The sequence below is a fragment of the Sminthopsis crassicaudata genome, chromosome 2 (genome assembly GCF_048593235.1).
Source record: "Sminthopsis crassicaudata isolate SCR6 chromosome 2, ASM4859323v1, whole genome shotgun sequence".
Classification (NCBI taxonomy): Eukaryota; Metazoa; Chordata; class Mammalia; order Dasyuromorphia; family Dasyuridae; genus Sminthopsis; species Sminthopsis crassicaudata.
Genome location: NC_133618.1, coordinates 661,343,786 through 661,362,898, shown reverse-complemented (window position 1 = coordinate 661,362,898; position 19,113 = coordinate 661,343,786). Strand labels below are relative to the sequence as shown.

Here is a 19,113-nt window from a genome sequence, read left to right as displayed (position 1 = left end):
TATACACATACACACACACACGTATGCTTATGCATTATACATATATCCAAAAAATATGTCTATAAACATGCATTCGAAAATTGACACACAAGTCTCCCTGCACATTTGCATATATGCACAATCCTCATTAACATGCTTATTTATACACATATAAATATTTACTCTCTCATACTAAGATACAAATATAGAGATGTATGTTCATATTTCTAATAAATATATCTGGAGGCATACATGTTTTTACAGACACACGTACAAGCATTCACATGTCCACATAAACATTGCACTATTTCCCAAACCTAACGATCTTTTTGATGATTCAGATGGTACTTCAGGATTTCACAAGTTCTCGACGTCATCACTGTGCTGTACACACTTTGCACATATACACACGTGTATATATGCATTTCTTGAGACATTCTGTATTATAAATAATCTATCTACAAACATGTATACATTTCAGTTCCCTCGGTATGTTATCCAGCTCTTTTATATTTGGTACTAATGTTACTTTTTCCTCTTATTTTTTGAGAATTTTCTTTGTTTGAAATGTTCTGTCCCCTGATGGTTATAATGGAGGACATGCTATTTTGGACCTCTCAGGACTGGACTAAAATGAATTCCCTAAACTCACATAATTAATGTGTCAGAACCCAAACCTAGACCCACATCACCTGATTCCTAGAAAGTACAGTTGCTGCTTATATTATTTTCACTATAGAGTATAGGTATTTATCTTGTTCTGGGGTCTATGTTTGCTACAGAAACCCCTCAGCATGAGATTGGCCCATTGGTTGCTCCACTCTTGGAATTAGGGCCAGCTTCTCCCTTTTACCTTCACTTAGAAGAGTAGGCTGGATTCTGATTCTATTTGTAAGAAATGGCCTAGCGTTTCCCCCAAACTGCTTTCAAAGCTCTGTGGGAGAGTGGTGTGAGTTATAAAAAAGTCTTTTAGCATTTTTTATGTTGAATGGAAGAGGAAGGAGAGTTTTTACTATAGTATTTTATGATTTTTCTCAAATCCATATCTAGTAGCTCCAGGCCAGCACTCAAAAAGAGCTCACAAACAACAAACAATAGGCTGTTCCCATACTAGATGAACGTTCATTTCCTTAGACACATATCCAGAATATTATGTCATCTTTCTGAATGCAGAAAATAAACTGATGATTTGTGAAGGACTACCCTTTCCAAGCTCTGAGTATTCCACCCTAAAAACCACAGACCATGAACTCCCAAGACAACTCTTATCAAGGATAGATGGAAGAGAAGGTAGTTCTCTCTCTCTCTCTCTCTCTCTCTCTCTCTCTCTCTCTCTCTCCTCTCTCTCTCTCTCTCTCTCTTTCTTTCTCTCTCTCTCTCCTCTTTCTTTCACTCTCTCTCCTCTCTCACTCTCTCTATCTTTCACTCTCTCTCTACTCACTCTACTCTCTGTCTCACTCAACTTTCCTCTCGTCTCTCTCTATGTCTCTCTCTCTGTCTCTCTCGACTCGTCTCTGTCTCTGTCTCTGTCTTCTCTTCTCTCTCCTCTCTCTCTCACACTCTCACCACACACACACCACACACACACACACACACCCACACAACCAAAACATCCATTTTCACTTTCTTCTACCCACTATGGCATCAGTGTTGGAACTGATTCTAGAGCTAAGTTGGTAGAAGGGCCTCCAGGCTCCAACACAAAGGAAATGCCTCTGAGGACAGCATGGACTCTGATGGAGCTGACAAGTATGTAGTACCTACATGCCTACATGAATTGATTTAGGGGAAAACAAAAAGTCCCCACCCAGAATGACTTCCAGAACTATAGACTCTTCCCTCAAAAATCTTCTTCTCCTTTTCATTAAAGCTTTTTCCCATTGGAATTTGGTGTTTTCCTCTGCCCCAACACTTCCTTCATAAGGCAATCATCTCTCAGAGGGGGTGTATAATCAGCTCTTCTCACTCCAGCAGAAAGTGGTTTCTCTCAAAATAGGAGTGAGATGAGAAACCTAAGGTCCTATTTAGGGACTATGGAGGGGAAGAGAAATGAATATGAAACAATAAGCATTTATTAAATGCCTCTTATATGCCAGGTACTATGTTAGGTACTAGGGCTACACAGAGGAAAAAAATTGAAGTTCCTTTCCTCAAGGAGTTTATGCTATACTTCCAAAAAACAGAATAATCTCTAATTTCAGAACATAGAAAATGTCAGGCACATCAGAGATCATCCTACCTAATGCAGGAATCCTAAGACTTTTTGGTTGGGATTATCTACTCTTAAAGACTTCTAGGTTGCCAGCTCTTGAAGAGTTATAATCTACTTATCCATCAATCAATGAATACTTCCTTATTTCATTTATTAAAATGAGATTTGCCTCCCTGTAATAATTCTCACTCCAGTCCCTCTCCATTCTTGTCTATAGATTTTCAAATTAGAGATGGAAGGGAACATAGAGACTATCTAATTCTAAAAGCCATTTTACAAATGAGGAAGCATATAGAACAATTGATATTGAAAGGAGGAGGTGGAAAAAGAAGAGGGAAAGATAAAAAAGAAGATTATAATAGGAAGGAGGGTGAAGAGGATAACAATGCTGGCTAAAGAAAATGAGGAGGAGAAAAAAGAAAGATATGGAAGAGAGGAAAATGGAAGATGACTGAAAAAAAGTGATTTAATTCAACAAACATTCATCAGATACCTACTATGTACAAGGCATTCTGTTAGACATGGGAAATGGGGGAAAGAGATACAAATATAAAGATGAAATAGTTCCCATCCTCAGGAGTTTGCCTTCTAATGAGGGAGGGAACATGTACACAGAAACATAGATGCAAGTTAGTTGACAGTCAAGACACTACTAACAACTTTAGGCTTCCAGTAATGTTTTCATTGGGAAAAGACTAAAAAGTACTCAAGCTGAGACTTAAAGAAAATTAAGGACTCTAAAAGATGAAACGTAATGACAGTTTTTGTGAATACACAGTAGAAGAAAATAGTATTTGGGGGAACAGGTTGAGTTTCACTGGAATGTAGATTATGTAGACAGAAAGAAAGTGAAATAAGGCTAAAGTAGTTAAGAGGAGGCCAGGTTTTAGAAGACTTAAAATATTAAAATGTGGAGGGGGATGCATTTCATTGGAGAGGCAAAAAGAATATCACTGAAGATTTCTGAGCAGGGAATAACCTGTACCTTAGATTATTTTGACAGTTATATGGAAGGTGGGTTGGAGAAAAGACACACTTTAGGCAGAAAGCAAAATTAGGAAGCTATTAAGACAGTCTAGCCAAGAAGTGATGAGGGCCTGAACTAGAGTGGTGGCAGTCTGAGTAGAGAAAAGAGAATGGATTTGAAAGATGTTATGGAGATAGAATCAACAAGACTTGGCAACTGATTAGATATAGGTCTTGAGGGAGAATGAGGGGAGACAAGAATGATTTCTTGGTTGCATACCTGAGTGACTAAGAGGATAATACATTCTCATAGAAAAGCAAAAATTAGAGGATGAGAGTAGATTTGGACGCAGACAAGGAATAAGAGAAAGAGAAGAAGAAAATGAGGAGGAAAAGAAGACGACAACAAAGAGAAATCACTCCATATTTATAGCATTCAGACTCCTCCCTTCCTGACCCTCTGGATTGCCTTATTTGGATTCGTTTTAATGAAAGGTTAATAAAAGCTCACCTAAAGCATATCCACCATGAACAGGACATCCCTGGAAAGTCCAAAAGTGCCACCCCCAGGCACAAAAATAGCCATAGGCTAATGCTTTACCAGGGTTTCCTTGTTTCTAGTCTAACAAGAGTCCATATCCATGTACTTACCAATGGAGCTGCCTTGAAAGGATTTTAAAGCTTCAATTTCCACTCAACAAGATGTCCCTGCCATTATTGGGAAAAAAAATCCTTATGGAGTTTAGACCCCCTCCCTCCTAACACCATGCCTTACTAACCAATCAATGGATGCTCCCACTGACATGATTTTCTCAGAAAGTAATGCATCACTAGGGCCCCTTCTCCACTGTGAGCCAGATAGGAGAATGCTTATTGCTTCCATATTGCCAAGGGGACTAGAGGAGACAGTATAAATGAGTCCAGCTCTACTCTACCACCTGGTGAAGAGAGCCCTCCCTCCGGGGGAGGAGGGAGCTAATGTCTTTGTCTGTGCATTTAAATAAAGAGATAAAAATATATAACTATAACCAACGGAAATGAAAGCTATTATGTGAATAGAGAGTTTCTCCGCTCCAGCAGTTTCCATTCCAACCTTTGCCGGAGACACCCTTATCTGGGTGGAAATTGCATCAGGGCTCCCAGGTCACTAGTGAATGGAAGCAGATTTCTCTGGACTCAGTTTGTTAGATAACTAATGAGTAGAATACAGCTGGGCAGAGCCAAAAGCATAAAGGCGGAGGGAAAGGGGGAAGGGAGAAAAATATCTTTGTTAAAACGAATTTGTCAGCTTCCGCTCTATCCTCCCAGGGGAAAGTTCAGGAGCAAGCTAATTGAATTAGGGACATGTGTGCCCCAGCTAGGAAGACTCCCTCTCTATCTCTGATGCTGGCCAGCAAGGTAGTCAACTCTGGAATTGCTGATTATTTATTTCAGCACCGAGGACAGCAGCTGTGCACTGGAAGAAGGGCTATAATTGCCCAGGCCTGGCTAAACTGTTGCATTTTGCATGACCCAAGATGGCCACAAGTATGAAGGGGTTGGGGGAGGGGAAGGAGTAGAATGAGGGAAGGAGAAAGATTAAGGGAGAGGGAAAGAGGAAAAGTGGATAAAATAGATGAGGGGAAAGGAGAAGGAGGAGGAGGAGAAGGGAGGGGACAAGTCTTTGTGATTACAAAGATCTTTATTTCCCAATCTATTCCATTCTCACAAACAGCTTTTGAGATAAACAGAATTGCTGGTGTTTTCTATATAATATATCATAGATATTTTTGTGGTACAATGAATAGAAGGCCATCTTTGCTATCAATGAGAAACAGCCTAAAATTCCATCTCTGTACATAATAGCTATGTGACCAGAGACAAATTATTTAACCTCTCCATGGACCATACAAATCTCTAAGGCTATAAATTACAACCACAATTATAATTGTGGATATGCATGGGCAGGGGGAGTTTTCATACCAAGATTTCCCATGCCAAACCAAAAAAACCCAATTTACATCCTTTATAAGTGGAGAAGTCAAGCCCAGAATCCAGGTCTTTTGATTTCTAAATCCAATGTTCTTTGCACTACTAACAAGAGGAGTAGGTGAGGGCATTGATCAGCAGCAGAAATAAAAAATAGAAATAACCCTTGAGACACTCAGTGCATGGTCATGCATAGCTATGTGTCTTCAAAGACTATTTCCAATTAAAACACTAATGAAGTCAGGCCAGCTACTATCACGAAGTAACAAACAGCACAGGCCACTTGGCTGCCTCAAAATGATAGATGCCAGCTTGAATTGATTAGAAGCTAAGACCAAGAATGGGTCCTAAATTGCTAAATTATAGGGGGAAGCCTGAAGTTCCTGGAATTCTAGCATTAGAAGGAACTTCAGAGGCTATCTATTCTAATGTGTACCTGACCAAGCATCTCTTCTGTAATGTCACCAAATGGTCATGTAGCCTCTTTTGAAGACCTCCAGGGAGAGGGAATTCATTGTTTACCATGAGAGACCATTCCACTTATAAATAGCTTTAAATATTTACCCGTACATTGACTTAAATCTGCCTCTCAGGAATTCCCACCCATTGGTTCTATTTTTGTCCACTGGAAATAATCAAATTCCTATAGAATCAAAAAAACAGAACTCAAATATCACCCCTTGTACTTACTATTACCTTTAGCAAGTCACTTATGACCCTCCAAAATTCACACTTTCCATAGTGTGTGAGGAAGGAAAGGTTTGACTATCTAGTTTCATGCCCCAGCTATAAAATCTTATAATCTTGAGAGTCAGCAAAATAAAGTGAAAAGAGTGACAGATAATGGAGACAAAATATCTGGGTTCAAAGCCTGGCTAGTCTACCTACCACTTATGTGATCTTAAGCAAGTTACTTAACCTCTCTGAAACTCAGTTTTTTATTGTTGTCATGTTTGATTCTTTGTAACCACATTTCGGGTTTTCTTGGCAAAGATAGAGGAATGGTCTGCCATTTCCTTCAGCTTATTTTACAGATGAGAAAACTAAGACAAGAAGTGACTTGCCCAGGGTTACAGATCTAGTAATTATTGATGAAAAATTATTAGTATATAAATTACACACATCATCATCATTATTAATAAAAATCATAATTATTTTTCCTCAGAGTCCAGATGTGAAGTCAGGAAGATGAGTCTTTCTTGAGTTCTTTTTATTGCATTCTATCTATTGTACTACTTAGCTGTACACTCTCAGTTTCCTCATCTGCAAAATGAATTAGTTTACTAAATGGCATCTAAGGTCCTTTTCCAGGTAAATCTATAATTCTATGATCTTTCTCTAGGAATGAGAAGCAGATGCTTCCTGAGTCCTGAATGGTCATGCCCCCAACAGCATAGGCAATTGAGTTATCTTGGACATAGACCTTATTAAAAGAAGAGGTTGGGTTAGGTAATGCAGATGAATGAATGCAAGGGAGTAGCATGGTCCTATTAGAATAGTGTCAGAGTGCTAATGTTTCAAATGAACTGACTCTATGAATATCAAGGAAAACAAAAAGATATAAAAAACTGCTCTGCCAAAAGAAAAATCAAAGAAGAAAACCTTTTGTGGAGTAGGTAGAAGAATAATTATGGATTAGAGAGGCAGTATGGTACAGTGGATAGGACTTAGACTTAGGGACACCTTAGTTCAAATCTCTCCTCAGATGCTTACTAGTTACTTGATTCCAGGCAAGTTATTTAATCTCTCTGTGCCTCAGTTACCTCTTCTGTAAAAGAACTTTTGACTCAGTGGTATCTGGCTCCCTTCTAGCTTTAGATCTATAAAGTTTTCCATGCCAAGGAAAATGATCTTTCTAAAAAAACAGTTAGCTTTTCTTCTTATAACAAAACTGAATAAGGAAATGGTAAGAGAGCATATGTTGCCCTCACTGAGTTCAAATCACCAAGACAAACTGCACTCCAGGGAACTGAAAGAACAAGCTGATGTAATTGCTTAACCTTTGTCAGTGATCTCTGAAAAACCATGGAGAGCAAGAAGCCTGAAGAAGGGCAAATAGAGGTGGAAGAAGGGTAAAAAATAAGTCAACATGTCTGGCTTCAATTTCTAGCAAATTTATAGAATTTGCACATATGCAGCATAGAATCTCCTCCACTCACATAGATCAGCAAATCATGTGTTCCTTCTGTATCTGTACCATCTATAATAATCTTTGAGAATTGCCCAAGATGCTAGGGGTGGTGACTTCTCCATAGCCAATCCCTCAGCATTATGTGTCAGAGGAAGTACTTGAACCAAAGTTGTCTTGGTCCAAAGGGTGGCTCTCATTTGTCACTGTTTCTCATATATTTAAAAGCATAATGCATGAACATTTTGAAAAGGAAATAATGATCCATAAGAGCCAGCATGGTTTCATTAAATATGAGTCATGAAAGGACTAACCTAATTATGTTTTTCACAGGGTAACTAGAGAGGTTATTCAGTGAAATCTTATCCATACCTGGATTTTAGCAAATCATTTGAGAAAGTCTTTTCACGTGATCCTTGTGAACAAGAAAGAGATACGTGGACTAGACAATAGAATATCTGGGTGGAACTAGAACTGATTGGATATTTGGACCCAAAGAGTTTTTAGTGATGAATACACATGAACTTAGAGGGATGTCCCTGGTGGAGTGTCCCCAGGATTTACCCTTGTCCCTGTGCTTTTTACCATTTTTATGATTTGAACAGATAGTTAATCAAGTGTGCAGATAGCACAAAGTTGGCTAGAGTGCCTAACATGTTACATAAGTCATAGTCATAGTTAAGATCCAATAAAGAACTCAAGATGCTAAATTAAACCTAGTGAGAAGCAATTTATTATGGGTACATCTACAATCATATGTTTCAACTTCAAAAAAACAGCTTTATAACTACATGATGAAAAACATGTGGTTAGACATTTGTTAGTGTGAAAGTAATCCTAAGGTTTATAATATAAGTCAAGGATATGAAACAAAAGCCCAAAAACCTTAACTCAATTAATAGAAGCTTGGGATACAAAATAAGAGAAGCTATAGTTCTCCTATAATCCATCTTGGTTGCATTACATATGAAGTTTTATATTCTAGATATTCGTCTCTAGAGTTTGTATTCTTAACTTGGGATCCATGAATTTTTTGTAAAAAAAAAAAAAAGTTTGAGTACTATTTCAATAAAATTGATTTCTTTTATAAATCTATGCATCTTATGTGCAGCTAAAAACTATTTTGAAAAGGGGGTTATAAGTTGATTATACTGTCAAAAGAGTTCATGATACAAAAAAAGTAAAGCATTTTCTAGAATATATCCAGAAGAAGAAAGTAATATATCAAGGGGACTGGAGACCATTTTGTATTAGAATCACTCAAAGAAATTAAGGGTGTTTGGCCTAGAAAGGATATAGGTGAGTATGAATGCTGTCTGCAAATATTTGAATGGCTGACATTTTGAAGAGAGATAATTTTTCTTTTTTCCCCCCAGCTCATCCTTTTTATTGATACAAATCATTCATTTCTCTTTTTATTAAAGCTTTTTATTTTTCAAAACATATGCATGGATAATTCTTCAACATTAACCTTGCAAAACCTTGAGTTCCAATTGTTCCCTCTTCCCCCACCCCCTCTCCTAGATGGCAAGTAGTCCAATATATGTTAAACATGTAGAAATATATTAAATCCAATATATGCATGCATATTTATATAATTATCTTGCTGCACAAGAAAAATCAAATCAAACCAGAAAAATGGGAAAGAAAATAAAATGCAAACAAACAACAAAAAAGTGAAAATTCTATGTTGTGAGCCACATTAAGTTCCCACAGTCCTCTCTCTGGGTCTAGATGGCTTTCTTCATCACAAGATCATTGGAACTAGTCTGAATCCTCTCGTTGTTGAAGAGCCATGTCCATCAGAATTGATCATCATATAATCTCATTGTTGCTGTGTATAATGATCTCCTAATTCTGCTCATTTCACTCAGCATCAGTTCCTGTAAGTCTATTCAGGCCTCTCTAAAATCATCCTGATGATCATTTCTTATAGAACAATAATTTTCCATAACATCCATATACCATAATTTATTCAGCCATTCTCCAACTGATGGGCATCCACTCCGTTTCCAATTTCTAGCCTCTACATAAAGGGCTGCCACAAACATTTTTGAACAAATGGGTCCCTTTCCCTCCTTTAAGATCTCTTTGGGATATAAGCCCAGTACTAACACTGTTGGATCAAAGGGTATATATAGTTTGATAACTCTTTGGGCATTGCTCTCCATAATGGTTGGATCTGTTCACAATTCCACTAACAATGCATCAGTGTCCCAGTTTTTCCACATCCCCTCCAACATTATCTTTTCCTGTCATCTTAGCCAATCTGAGAGGTGTGTAGTGTATCTTAGAGTTGTCTTAATTTGCATTTTTCTGATCAATAATGATTTAGATCGAGATAATACTTTTTCAAGAGAGTAGGACAAAAGCAATGGCTAGAAGTTATAGAGAAATAGATTTAGGCTTGGAGTGATTAGAAAAAGACTTCCCAACAGCTAGACCTGTTCCATACCTATACTGGCTACCTTATAGAGTATTATGGATTTATCCTAAAAGAGGTCTGCAAGAAGAGACCATTTGGGATAGATATTCGAACTGTAGTCTCTGTACAGATAGGAATTTTTATGACATATCATAAATTATATTAAAGGACTCTAAGCTCCTTTCTAGACAGTTAGGTGATGCATTGGATAGAGTGCTGGGCCCAGAGTCAAATTTTTCCTCAGATACTAGCCATGTAATCCTCGACAAGTATTTAACCTTGTTTGCCTCAGTTTCTTCATCTGTAAAATGAATTAGAGAAGGAAATATCAGAGTCACTCTTTGCCAAGAAAGCCCCAAATGAGATCAGGTAGAGTCAGATAGTGCTGAACAACAATGAGACAAGAAGGCCCTTTCTGTCTCTGAGATTTTGTAATTCTGTCTGTGAATCTTATGATTCTAGTTCTGGATCCCATGGTCCTAAGATCTTACATGGAATATCCATACAATTCTTTTATGGAAGATGCCAATAAATATGTTGCCTATTCCCCACTAGAACACTCTTCCAACCATCTCACCCCTATGTCAGGTAGGAATAATCCTGAGCAGATTTGAGAACTCTAGGAGACCATTTGGCTCTGTAGAAACAAGAGATTGGTTGGAGTAGGCTTGGGAATTGGAGAACAAACCTTGGAATCCATACTAGATAGACAACAAGATAAAGTAAAAAGAACAGTGAACTAGAAGACAGAAGAATTGGTCTGATGACTTTGGCCTTAGCTTCATTTTCCTCATCTGTAAAATAGCTTAATAATATCCATTCTGTCTAGCTTACAGGATTGTCATGAGGATCAAATAAGATAGTGTATGTGAAAGTCAGCATGTCCTGAAGCATTTATTAAGTGCCTATTATATGAAAACATGATAAATATAAATTATTGTTGCATTCATAGACAAGTAGGGCAGGAATTCAATGCAGTTACATTAGCAAAAATGCCTATTACTCATATACAAGGTGTTCTAGGGAGTGTTTAATACAACTAACTGTCTATCTTCAAGAACTTGAAAGTCTGTCACTGGAATGGGATTTGTCTTGCTTGGTTTACCCCCAAAATGCTGAACTAATCAAAATGGCCTGAAGTTGAAGAGGCAATCTTCCAAATCCAAATGTAGGTTGTCTTCCTCAGAAGATGAAGGGTTTCCTATTTCTGGAGGTCCCCCAGATGATGACCGAATGATCACCAGAGGAGATTCTTAGTTAGGAATCATCAAATCAGGTGGCTAGTAATCCAGTTGTCATGAAGTACTGCTGAAGTATCGTTATTAATTTTAGGTCATAAATCATATATCTAAAGTTGAAATTGAGGCAGTGAATAGAGCGCTGAGCTTGGAATCAAGAACACCTGAATTCAAATCCAGTCTCAGACACTTAATAGCTGTGTGAACCTGGACAGAACTTTAACCTCTGCTCAAATTGGATGCAGCTAGGCTGCTCAGTGCTAGACTTGGAGTCAGGAAGAACTGCATTCAAATCCAGCCTCAGATACTCACTGGCAGTGTTTGGCACTAAGTAGCTTCTGTTTGCTTTAATTCACTGGAGATGGAAAAGACAAACCATCCCAAGTATCTTTCCTAAGAAAACTATATATGAGGAATCAAGCATAACTGATGAACTGTACAACCACAAAGTTGGAAGACACTTTAGAGACTGTCATATTTTCTCATTTTGCAGTTGAGGAAATTAGGGATTTAGCTCTTGGAATCTCTCGGTTAGGAATTTTCAAGGGTGAGATATGAACTCGGGCCTTCTGACTCCAGAATAAATGTTGTTCTCATTTCAAAACACTATCTTTTAGGTAACTCACTCAGAGTCACAAAGAGAAGGGTTTAGGAACCAATTTTCCTACTCATTCCAGTCCTTTTGCACTCTCTTATTTCCCTGACAAAGATGATCTGGGTTCCTGGCCATTAACCTAAACTTTAGAATGAGATCCCAGTAGATCTCCAGTAGAACTAAGGGATTCTGAACCCAAGCTCTTAATTTTTATAAGTGAAAGAACAGGATTAGAGAGGTTCAGCAATTTTTCATTCACCACATGAAGTTAATGGCAGCCTCAAGACTAGAATGCAAACTTTTCAGCTTCTGCTTTCATGTTTCTACTACAATATTATCCTCTCATTCCTTAGGCTATGCCATTGCCAGATCTCTATGTCTTATACCAGCTGGTCTACTTCTCAGCCAGATGCCAATCATAGAAGGAATTGTCTTCTCTGGAAGAAGCACCCAAAAGAATAGACTTAAAACTGTCTCTCTGTGTGTATGTGGTAGGAAAGGGGAGAGCTTTTATAGAGGGTCCCTTTGGGACTTATGCTCCTGACCCTGCTATCAGAGATGTGCTGGGGGCTTAGTAGACTCCTGTGTTGATTTCATTACTTCCACTTCCTCCTATAACCTGATTAGTCTGAAGTCTATGAAATCCAGGGCTCAAACCTAGAGGAGTGGGGGGAAGGGAAATCAGCTTATTGCTTGGAAATGAAGACAAATTACATTAGGGGCAAGATCAGCATCTTGCTCCTGCCCCAGGGGCTTCTGGGCCAATGGGAAATTGGTTAGACCCACTACACCGAGCTGTCCAACTTAGCTGACTTAAACTAAACTAATTCATTCAGCAAACATTTAACAAGCACTATCCTCTGTGCCAACCTCCTTTGTGAGACAGCCCCTTAAATAACTAATAAATAGTCTGATCTTAGGGAAAGAAGACCAGCCCATGTGAAACAATTAGAGAACTGAATCCTATAATGTCAAAGCTGGAAGGAACCTTAGATATCATCTATGCCAGTTGTTCTTCACCTTTATTTTGTACCACTGACTGAACTTTTGAACTATGGAATCCTTCTCAGAATGATGTTTTTAAATGTATGAAATAAAGACATATTACAATACACTTATCAAAATATTTTAAAACCAAAATTAAGAAGCTTTAAAGCCTTGATCTAGTCCAAACTCTCATTTTACAAATAAAGGAACTGACGAAAATGAGGGAAAGTGATTTGTCCACAGCCAGTACATGTTAATGCCAGAATCAGAATCCAATTCTCTTGATTCAATGTGTAGTGAATTTTCCACTATACCAGATTCCCTCCCTAAATAAGCTAGTACAGCATCAAGACCTACAATGTGCAGTACAAAAAGTTTCTGTAATTTAGTAGTTTAGAAATTCAAACTGAAGGAAATATCTCTGTGGAGATAATCAGGACTGCTACAGATACTGAAGATTCTTCAGTAATACTTCATGACAACTAGACAACCAGGCATCTGATCTGACCCATTCCTAAGAATCAGCTCAAGTGATCATCCACCTACCACCTGGAGACCTCCAGTGATGGAAAACTCTCCATCTTCTGAGGAAGACAATACTGCATTTGGATTTGAAAGACTGCTTTTTCAACTCCAGGTCATTGTAGCTGGTTCTGCTCTTTGGGACCAAGCCAAGCCATTCCCATGTCAAACTTTGAAATACTTGAAGACAAATATCATGTCACCAGTCAAATCTTCTCTTTTCCAGGTTAGACATCATCATTTCTCTCAAATGATCCCCATAAGGCATAGTTTCTAATCTACTTATTTTCATCGCACCCTCTGTGATCTCCCTTAGTTTGTAGGAGGCATTTAGGAGTTGGTGACTAAGATCTTAAACTCAACTACAGTGTTTCGGTATCATCACCATTAGTGGAGCAAATGAGAGTTCAAGAACTGTCCAAAAATGGTCATAACGTATGCATAAACAAATGCTCGCACTGATAAGGAGAGATTATTACCATTGCATTGGACTAACACCTCACTGAATATGACATCTCAGCTAAAGAAATTGATCCCACAGGTCTCTTCTTTAATGCTCTTCATTTAAGTTGTTGTTCTATCAGGATTCACTTATCAAGAGATACTATAGTAACTGGAATTTCCCAGCTTCAGCTGTACATGTTCCTTCCACTGAAATAATGTGCTTTTTAAGGAAAAAGCAAAGATTCATTTGGCAGAAGTTTCTCTTGACTTTTATCCTTTGACAAAATTCTTTGTGACCTTTCAGCAATAATATTTAGTCATCTAAAGAAATATTCCCTCTTCTCTTCTACTCCTCTTCCTCATCCTTTTCATCTTCTTCAGATAGAAGTAGAGAGAAAAGCATATTTTCTCCTCAGAAGTAAAAGAAACAGCTTCAGTCTTTTTTTTTACCAACCAAATCAAAACCAACTAATAACAACTGACAGTATATAGAGAGAGTGTGTTGTAATTTCAATATATTCCCAGTGAATTAGCTGAGTTCTCTATAGAGAGATCTCAATTTATTTTATGATTAAAAACATTTTTTTCTTCACTACCAGAGCCATAATCAGGTAAAGGACTTGTTTAGTCATTTCAATACTATCCAACACTTCATGACTCCATGTGGGGTTTTCTTGGCAAAAACACTGGAGTGATTTGCCATATGCTTCTCCAACTCATGAGGAAAGTGAGGCAAATGGGGTTAAGTGACTTGCCCCAGGGTCACACAGCTAGAAAATGTCTAAGGTCAGATTTGAACTCAGATCTTTCTGACTCCTAACCCAACACTTCATTCACTGTGCCTCCTAACTGTCTCCATGTGTTCCATAATCATAAAACAATTTTGATGTTATTTCCCTAGTTACTTCAAAGTTCTCTTAACTTTTCATATGCAAATAAATTTTTGAAACAAAACAATGAAGAAGACTTAGTTCTATTTTTACTCCCAAAGTTCTATAACCTATCATAGGCAAATAAGCACATACTGCCTCAATATTGAGGTTAACTTAATTTACCAATTGTTTTGTTTTTTTTTCAGAATCCTGGGTTGGACATAGGCCCTAGACAAGTGAATTGTTAAGGACCACTCCCCTTATAAAAGCACTTATTACCAACTATGTTCCAGGCAGAACAATAGTGCTTTACAATTCACAAAGCATTGTTTTCACTAATCATCTGTGAAGTAACAAGAGCAAGAAACCAAGCCTGGATTTAAAGCCAGATTATCTGATTCTAATTCCCATGTTCTTTCATTTTACAATGATGCTTTGAACCGTCCCATATTGTGATGTCAAAAATCAGAAGCACTACTCCTCTTAAATCTGTTCTTGTCTTTATTTCCCAGAGGCCAGACAACTTTATGACTCCTAACAATTGTGCAGACGTTCCTGTCCTGAACCCTACACTCTTAGATGCAGAACTTGGCAACATCCGTGAATCGTGGTCCAAGAGCCATGTAAGCCCAGATGCAGAGTCAGAATCTGATCCATTTCCTGATCCTGAGCCAGAGTCAGAACCAGAACAAGAGCTGGAGCAAGAACCACATGCAGAGTCAGACCCAGAGCTAGAACTAGTGACAGAGCTAGACCCAACACCCAAGCCAAAAATCTTTGTGGACAAGTGCCTTTCTATACCATCACTGACTGAAGCAAAACCTCTGGAGCCTCTTCAAGAAACAGTGAGTATCTTTCTGCCTTCTGGAGAGAAATCCATTTACAGTAGCTGTCCCACCTTGGAGGGGGAAGGGATAAGAATGAAGGGTTGGGAATGGACATCTCTTGAGTCAAGAGTTTCCTACATGGAGATTACACATCTTGCAGGGATGGCAAGTACTTGTGTGTTCTAAAAGTGAATTCTACACATAAAAATCTAGACTGACACCAATGGGAGAGGAGAGAAGGAGTGGAAAGGAGGACATTCTTCAAGTGACAGAAAGATTCTCCATTTTGTGAAAAGATTTACCACCAGAATCTTTGATATGTCAAACTCTCCTGATATATTTAAAATAGGACTCAGTTTGCACATATGTTCTTTATGGGCAATGCCTTCTCAGCTCAAAAAGTTAATGAAGCAAGGAATTCCTGAATGTTTTCCCCATCATATAAAATGGGAGTTCAGAGAGGAAAAGGCATTTTCCCTGGATCAAATGGCATGTATCTTGGTTTATGTTACATAGGAGTTGTCCTCAGGATGCTTTGTTGTTAACTGGGCTCTCATTGTAATTTTACAAGCTAGAATGAATAAGGTTGGGATTTGATTTGGGAAAAGATTCTATGACCAAGCAGAAGTTCACATTCATCCTCTCCTTTTCTGACGTTCTTCAGTCAAATTCAGTCTTTTTTCCATCAGCCTGCCTGTCTACAGACCTTGTCTATATTAGAGGAGAGGTTCTGTCTCAGATAAGAAATGACCTTGGGGATGGTAAGATGAGAGGGGAGAGACACCTAAATGCTTAAGCTTTGGGAGATCACTTTTTCTCCTCTTTGTGGCCCTGTCTAGTCATTGTCATTGGTTTCCCTCAATTTTCCCTAGAATGAATTCCATGGAATTTCCTAACATCTTAAACATGATGTAAAAATATGGGTGATTCATAATGATGGCCTTCAGTAGTCCCCCTTTCTGTCTTGACATTTCCCACTGAACCCTCAACAGTTTCCTTTATCATGAACCCTACCGTATTTGTACATACAGAGTGGACTACCAGTACAGGACAACTGGGCATTCCCAGGAAGCTTTCCAAGCTTCTGAATGAGGGGGACCATAAACTACAAAGGCCCTCTCCTTGCCCTGGGAATATGGAATGAAACAATAGATTCCCAAGGTATGGAGAAAGGAAATAGTATCTTCATTTGAAGTGTGGAAGGCAGTGTTGCATAGTAGATACCACTGTAACATTAATAACAGAAAGATCAAGGTTAAAATCCTACTTTAATACTTACTGGTTATAGAACTCTGGATGGCTCACTTAACCTCTAAGTACCTCAAGCGACACCCTAGGACTTATAATAACACTAACTCATCTACAACTCTGCCTCATCTTGGGGAGGTCTTTATTCCCAAATATCTTTAAAATCTTTCTCCAAATGAAAGCACAATCATGTCCAAATGACAGATTTCTGTATGTGATGCAATTTATCCTTAATCTCAGAGGAGGCAAAGGAGTAATCATACTTGTTAATCATCTTCAATTTAAATTAGCTTTAATTCAAGGAGCAGGAAGTACTTACTGTATTCCACAGAGCCAGTTTAGCACAGTGGATAGAGAGAGGGCCAACCCTGGAGTCAAGCCACGTGTTTGACATAGACTGGCTTATGGCCTTAGACACATCACTTAATCTCTCAATGCCCTCTAAACAATTCTCCAAAACTACAAGTTTTTTATCTGTATTGGCAGGCAGAAATTTCTCCCTCTGGTAAAATTAACACTCTAAACATTCTTTCTCACCAAAATAATACATTTTGTTTTAGGGATGTGGGATATCTAAGAGAAAACTGAGAATTGGCCCTCTAGCATTCAGTGAGTTTACACTCTCATTGTTTGGTTGGATTTGAGTGTGTCCCAGAATAAAAAGTTTCCAGCAATTGTTCAACTTATTCAGTTTGGAAAGAAAAAGAAAAGTAAATAATGCAAAAGATTTATCCAGAAAACCAGAAGAGTAGAGTTATTTATAGTTAATCAATCGGATGGAATTCAAAACCATCCAGGTGCTTAATTAGTATTGACTACCAAAAACAAGAATGTTTTTTGTTCTTATAGAGCTCCAAAATATGTTTGGGGAAGAAGCGAAGCCAATATCTTCATTGCAATAGCATACACATACACAGATAATATTTACTCAATTCCAGTCATTGTATAATATCTAATGTAATTGCTAGCATATGTTGGCCGATAAATTTACCCAGCATTCATCCAAAATGGAGAAATGAGAATCTTTCCATTCAATTATGAGCCTGATTAAATGAAAAAGAAAATCTATTCCAGAAAGAAATATGACAAATCTCTCTCTCACAGTGGTTCAGAACAATGATCATGGTGAATGGCCCAAAGTCTTCAGTCACTTGATGTTTTATAATCTTCTAAGAAAAACAGCCACCATGCAAACATGCTAAATTGTCTCATTTCCTTTTTTATAAAAGGAAATATTTTTAAATATTTTAAAACCTTTTTATTTAAAAAAAAGGTTAATAGATTTGTAAATCAGGAGAATACTATTAATTTAGTTTACCTAGACTTTAGCAATCTATTTGGCAAAATCTCTCATGCTATTTATTCTTGTGAACAGGATAGAGATGAGGTGTTAATGCAATTAGTTGAATTCATAACCAAGGTCAAAAACTAGGAGTAACAGAAGAGAGAATGTAATAAAAGAAGGAAAATTTAAAATAATGTTTGAGAGAGAAGAAAAAAAGAAGAGGAGCATACAAAAATCTCCTCATTAGAAAGAAAGTTAAGTTTAAAAAATATGGTTATGCTCTGCAAAATGGGACTTGTGTTCATGAATCTAGGGAGAGGAGATCATATCTGATTTTTCCATAGCCAGCCACTGGATATTCAATGCCAAGGATCTGGCCTCCTTTGGAAGTTCCCAACCAGCTTTGGTTTTCATATATATATATGGGTTTTTGTTTGTTTGTTTGTTTGTTTGTTTTTTCCCCCCCTGAGGCTGGGGTTACTTGCCCAGGGACACACTACTAGGAAGTGTTAAGTGTCTGAGACCAGATTTGAACTCTGGTCCTCCTGAATTCAAAGCTGGTGCTCTATCCACTGTGCCACCTAGCTGCCCCCTCATATATATGGTTGAAGTTGACTTTATTTTAGTTGGATTCATCCCACTTTACACCATTTCATATGTCTTTCCATATTTCCTTACATTTTCCATGAAGTACTCCTTCATGATATCCCCTGACTTTTGCTCTCTAATTTGACCTACACAAAACCTTGTCTCCCTAATTCATATTTTGTTGTTGTTTCTTATACTCATAGTTAAATATATTTTTATGATCCTTGCAATCTATTCTTGATATTTTTGAATACCACTCTTTTTCTTTGCAAATTACACATGACACTAACCTGGCTTATTAGATGGAAGAATGAATAAAAGAAAGTTTGGGTCCATGAGCTAGGATACCCAGGAATGATGGCAGCAATGGAGATATGGGGAAATGTGATGAGAGATTGGCTATGGAAAGTCTCTTAAGCCAAGGGTCTAAGCAGGCAAAAAACCAAGATGACCAAGGTCTTCAGTATCTCAAACTCAGATGAACCAAAGTTTAGAAACAATTTTAAAATGAATCCCTGAATTCCCCACTCACCTGGGATCAATATTTATCATTAGGCCATCTTTCCTTTCAGTATTTATCCCAGTCAGGACGAAGATGCAAATGCTGCCAAACTTTCTGGACTGATAAATTGTTCTACTTGGAGAACTTTTGCTTCTTGTCCTCCCCTTGCCCCCAATTCATTTTGTTGAATTAATATGAGCCAATGAATTTAGGACTTAAAAGTCAGAAGACATAAAGATACCACTCTTGACCCTTGTTAATAGTGAGATATGGAACAGGTGACTTCTCTTATCTAATTTGAACTTCCTAATGGTGGGCAAATTTGGG

General features: G+C 37.8%; 1 protein-coding gene across 1 annotated transcript in view; it reads left to right on the top strand.

The window, feature by feature from the left end:
- Nucleotides 1-19,113, top strand: part of CCDC33 (coiled-coil domain containing 33) — a 195,407-nt gene that overhangs the window by 97,700 nt on the left and 78,594 nt on the right. The window contains 1 exon segment of the mRNA XM_074297009.1: nt 14,849-15,181. Coding sequence (XP_074153110.1) covers nt 14,849-15,181 — 333 coding nt within the window.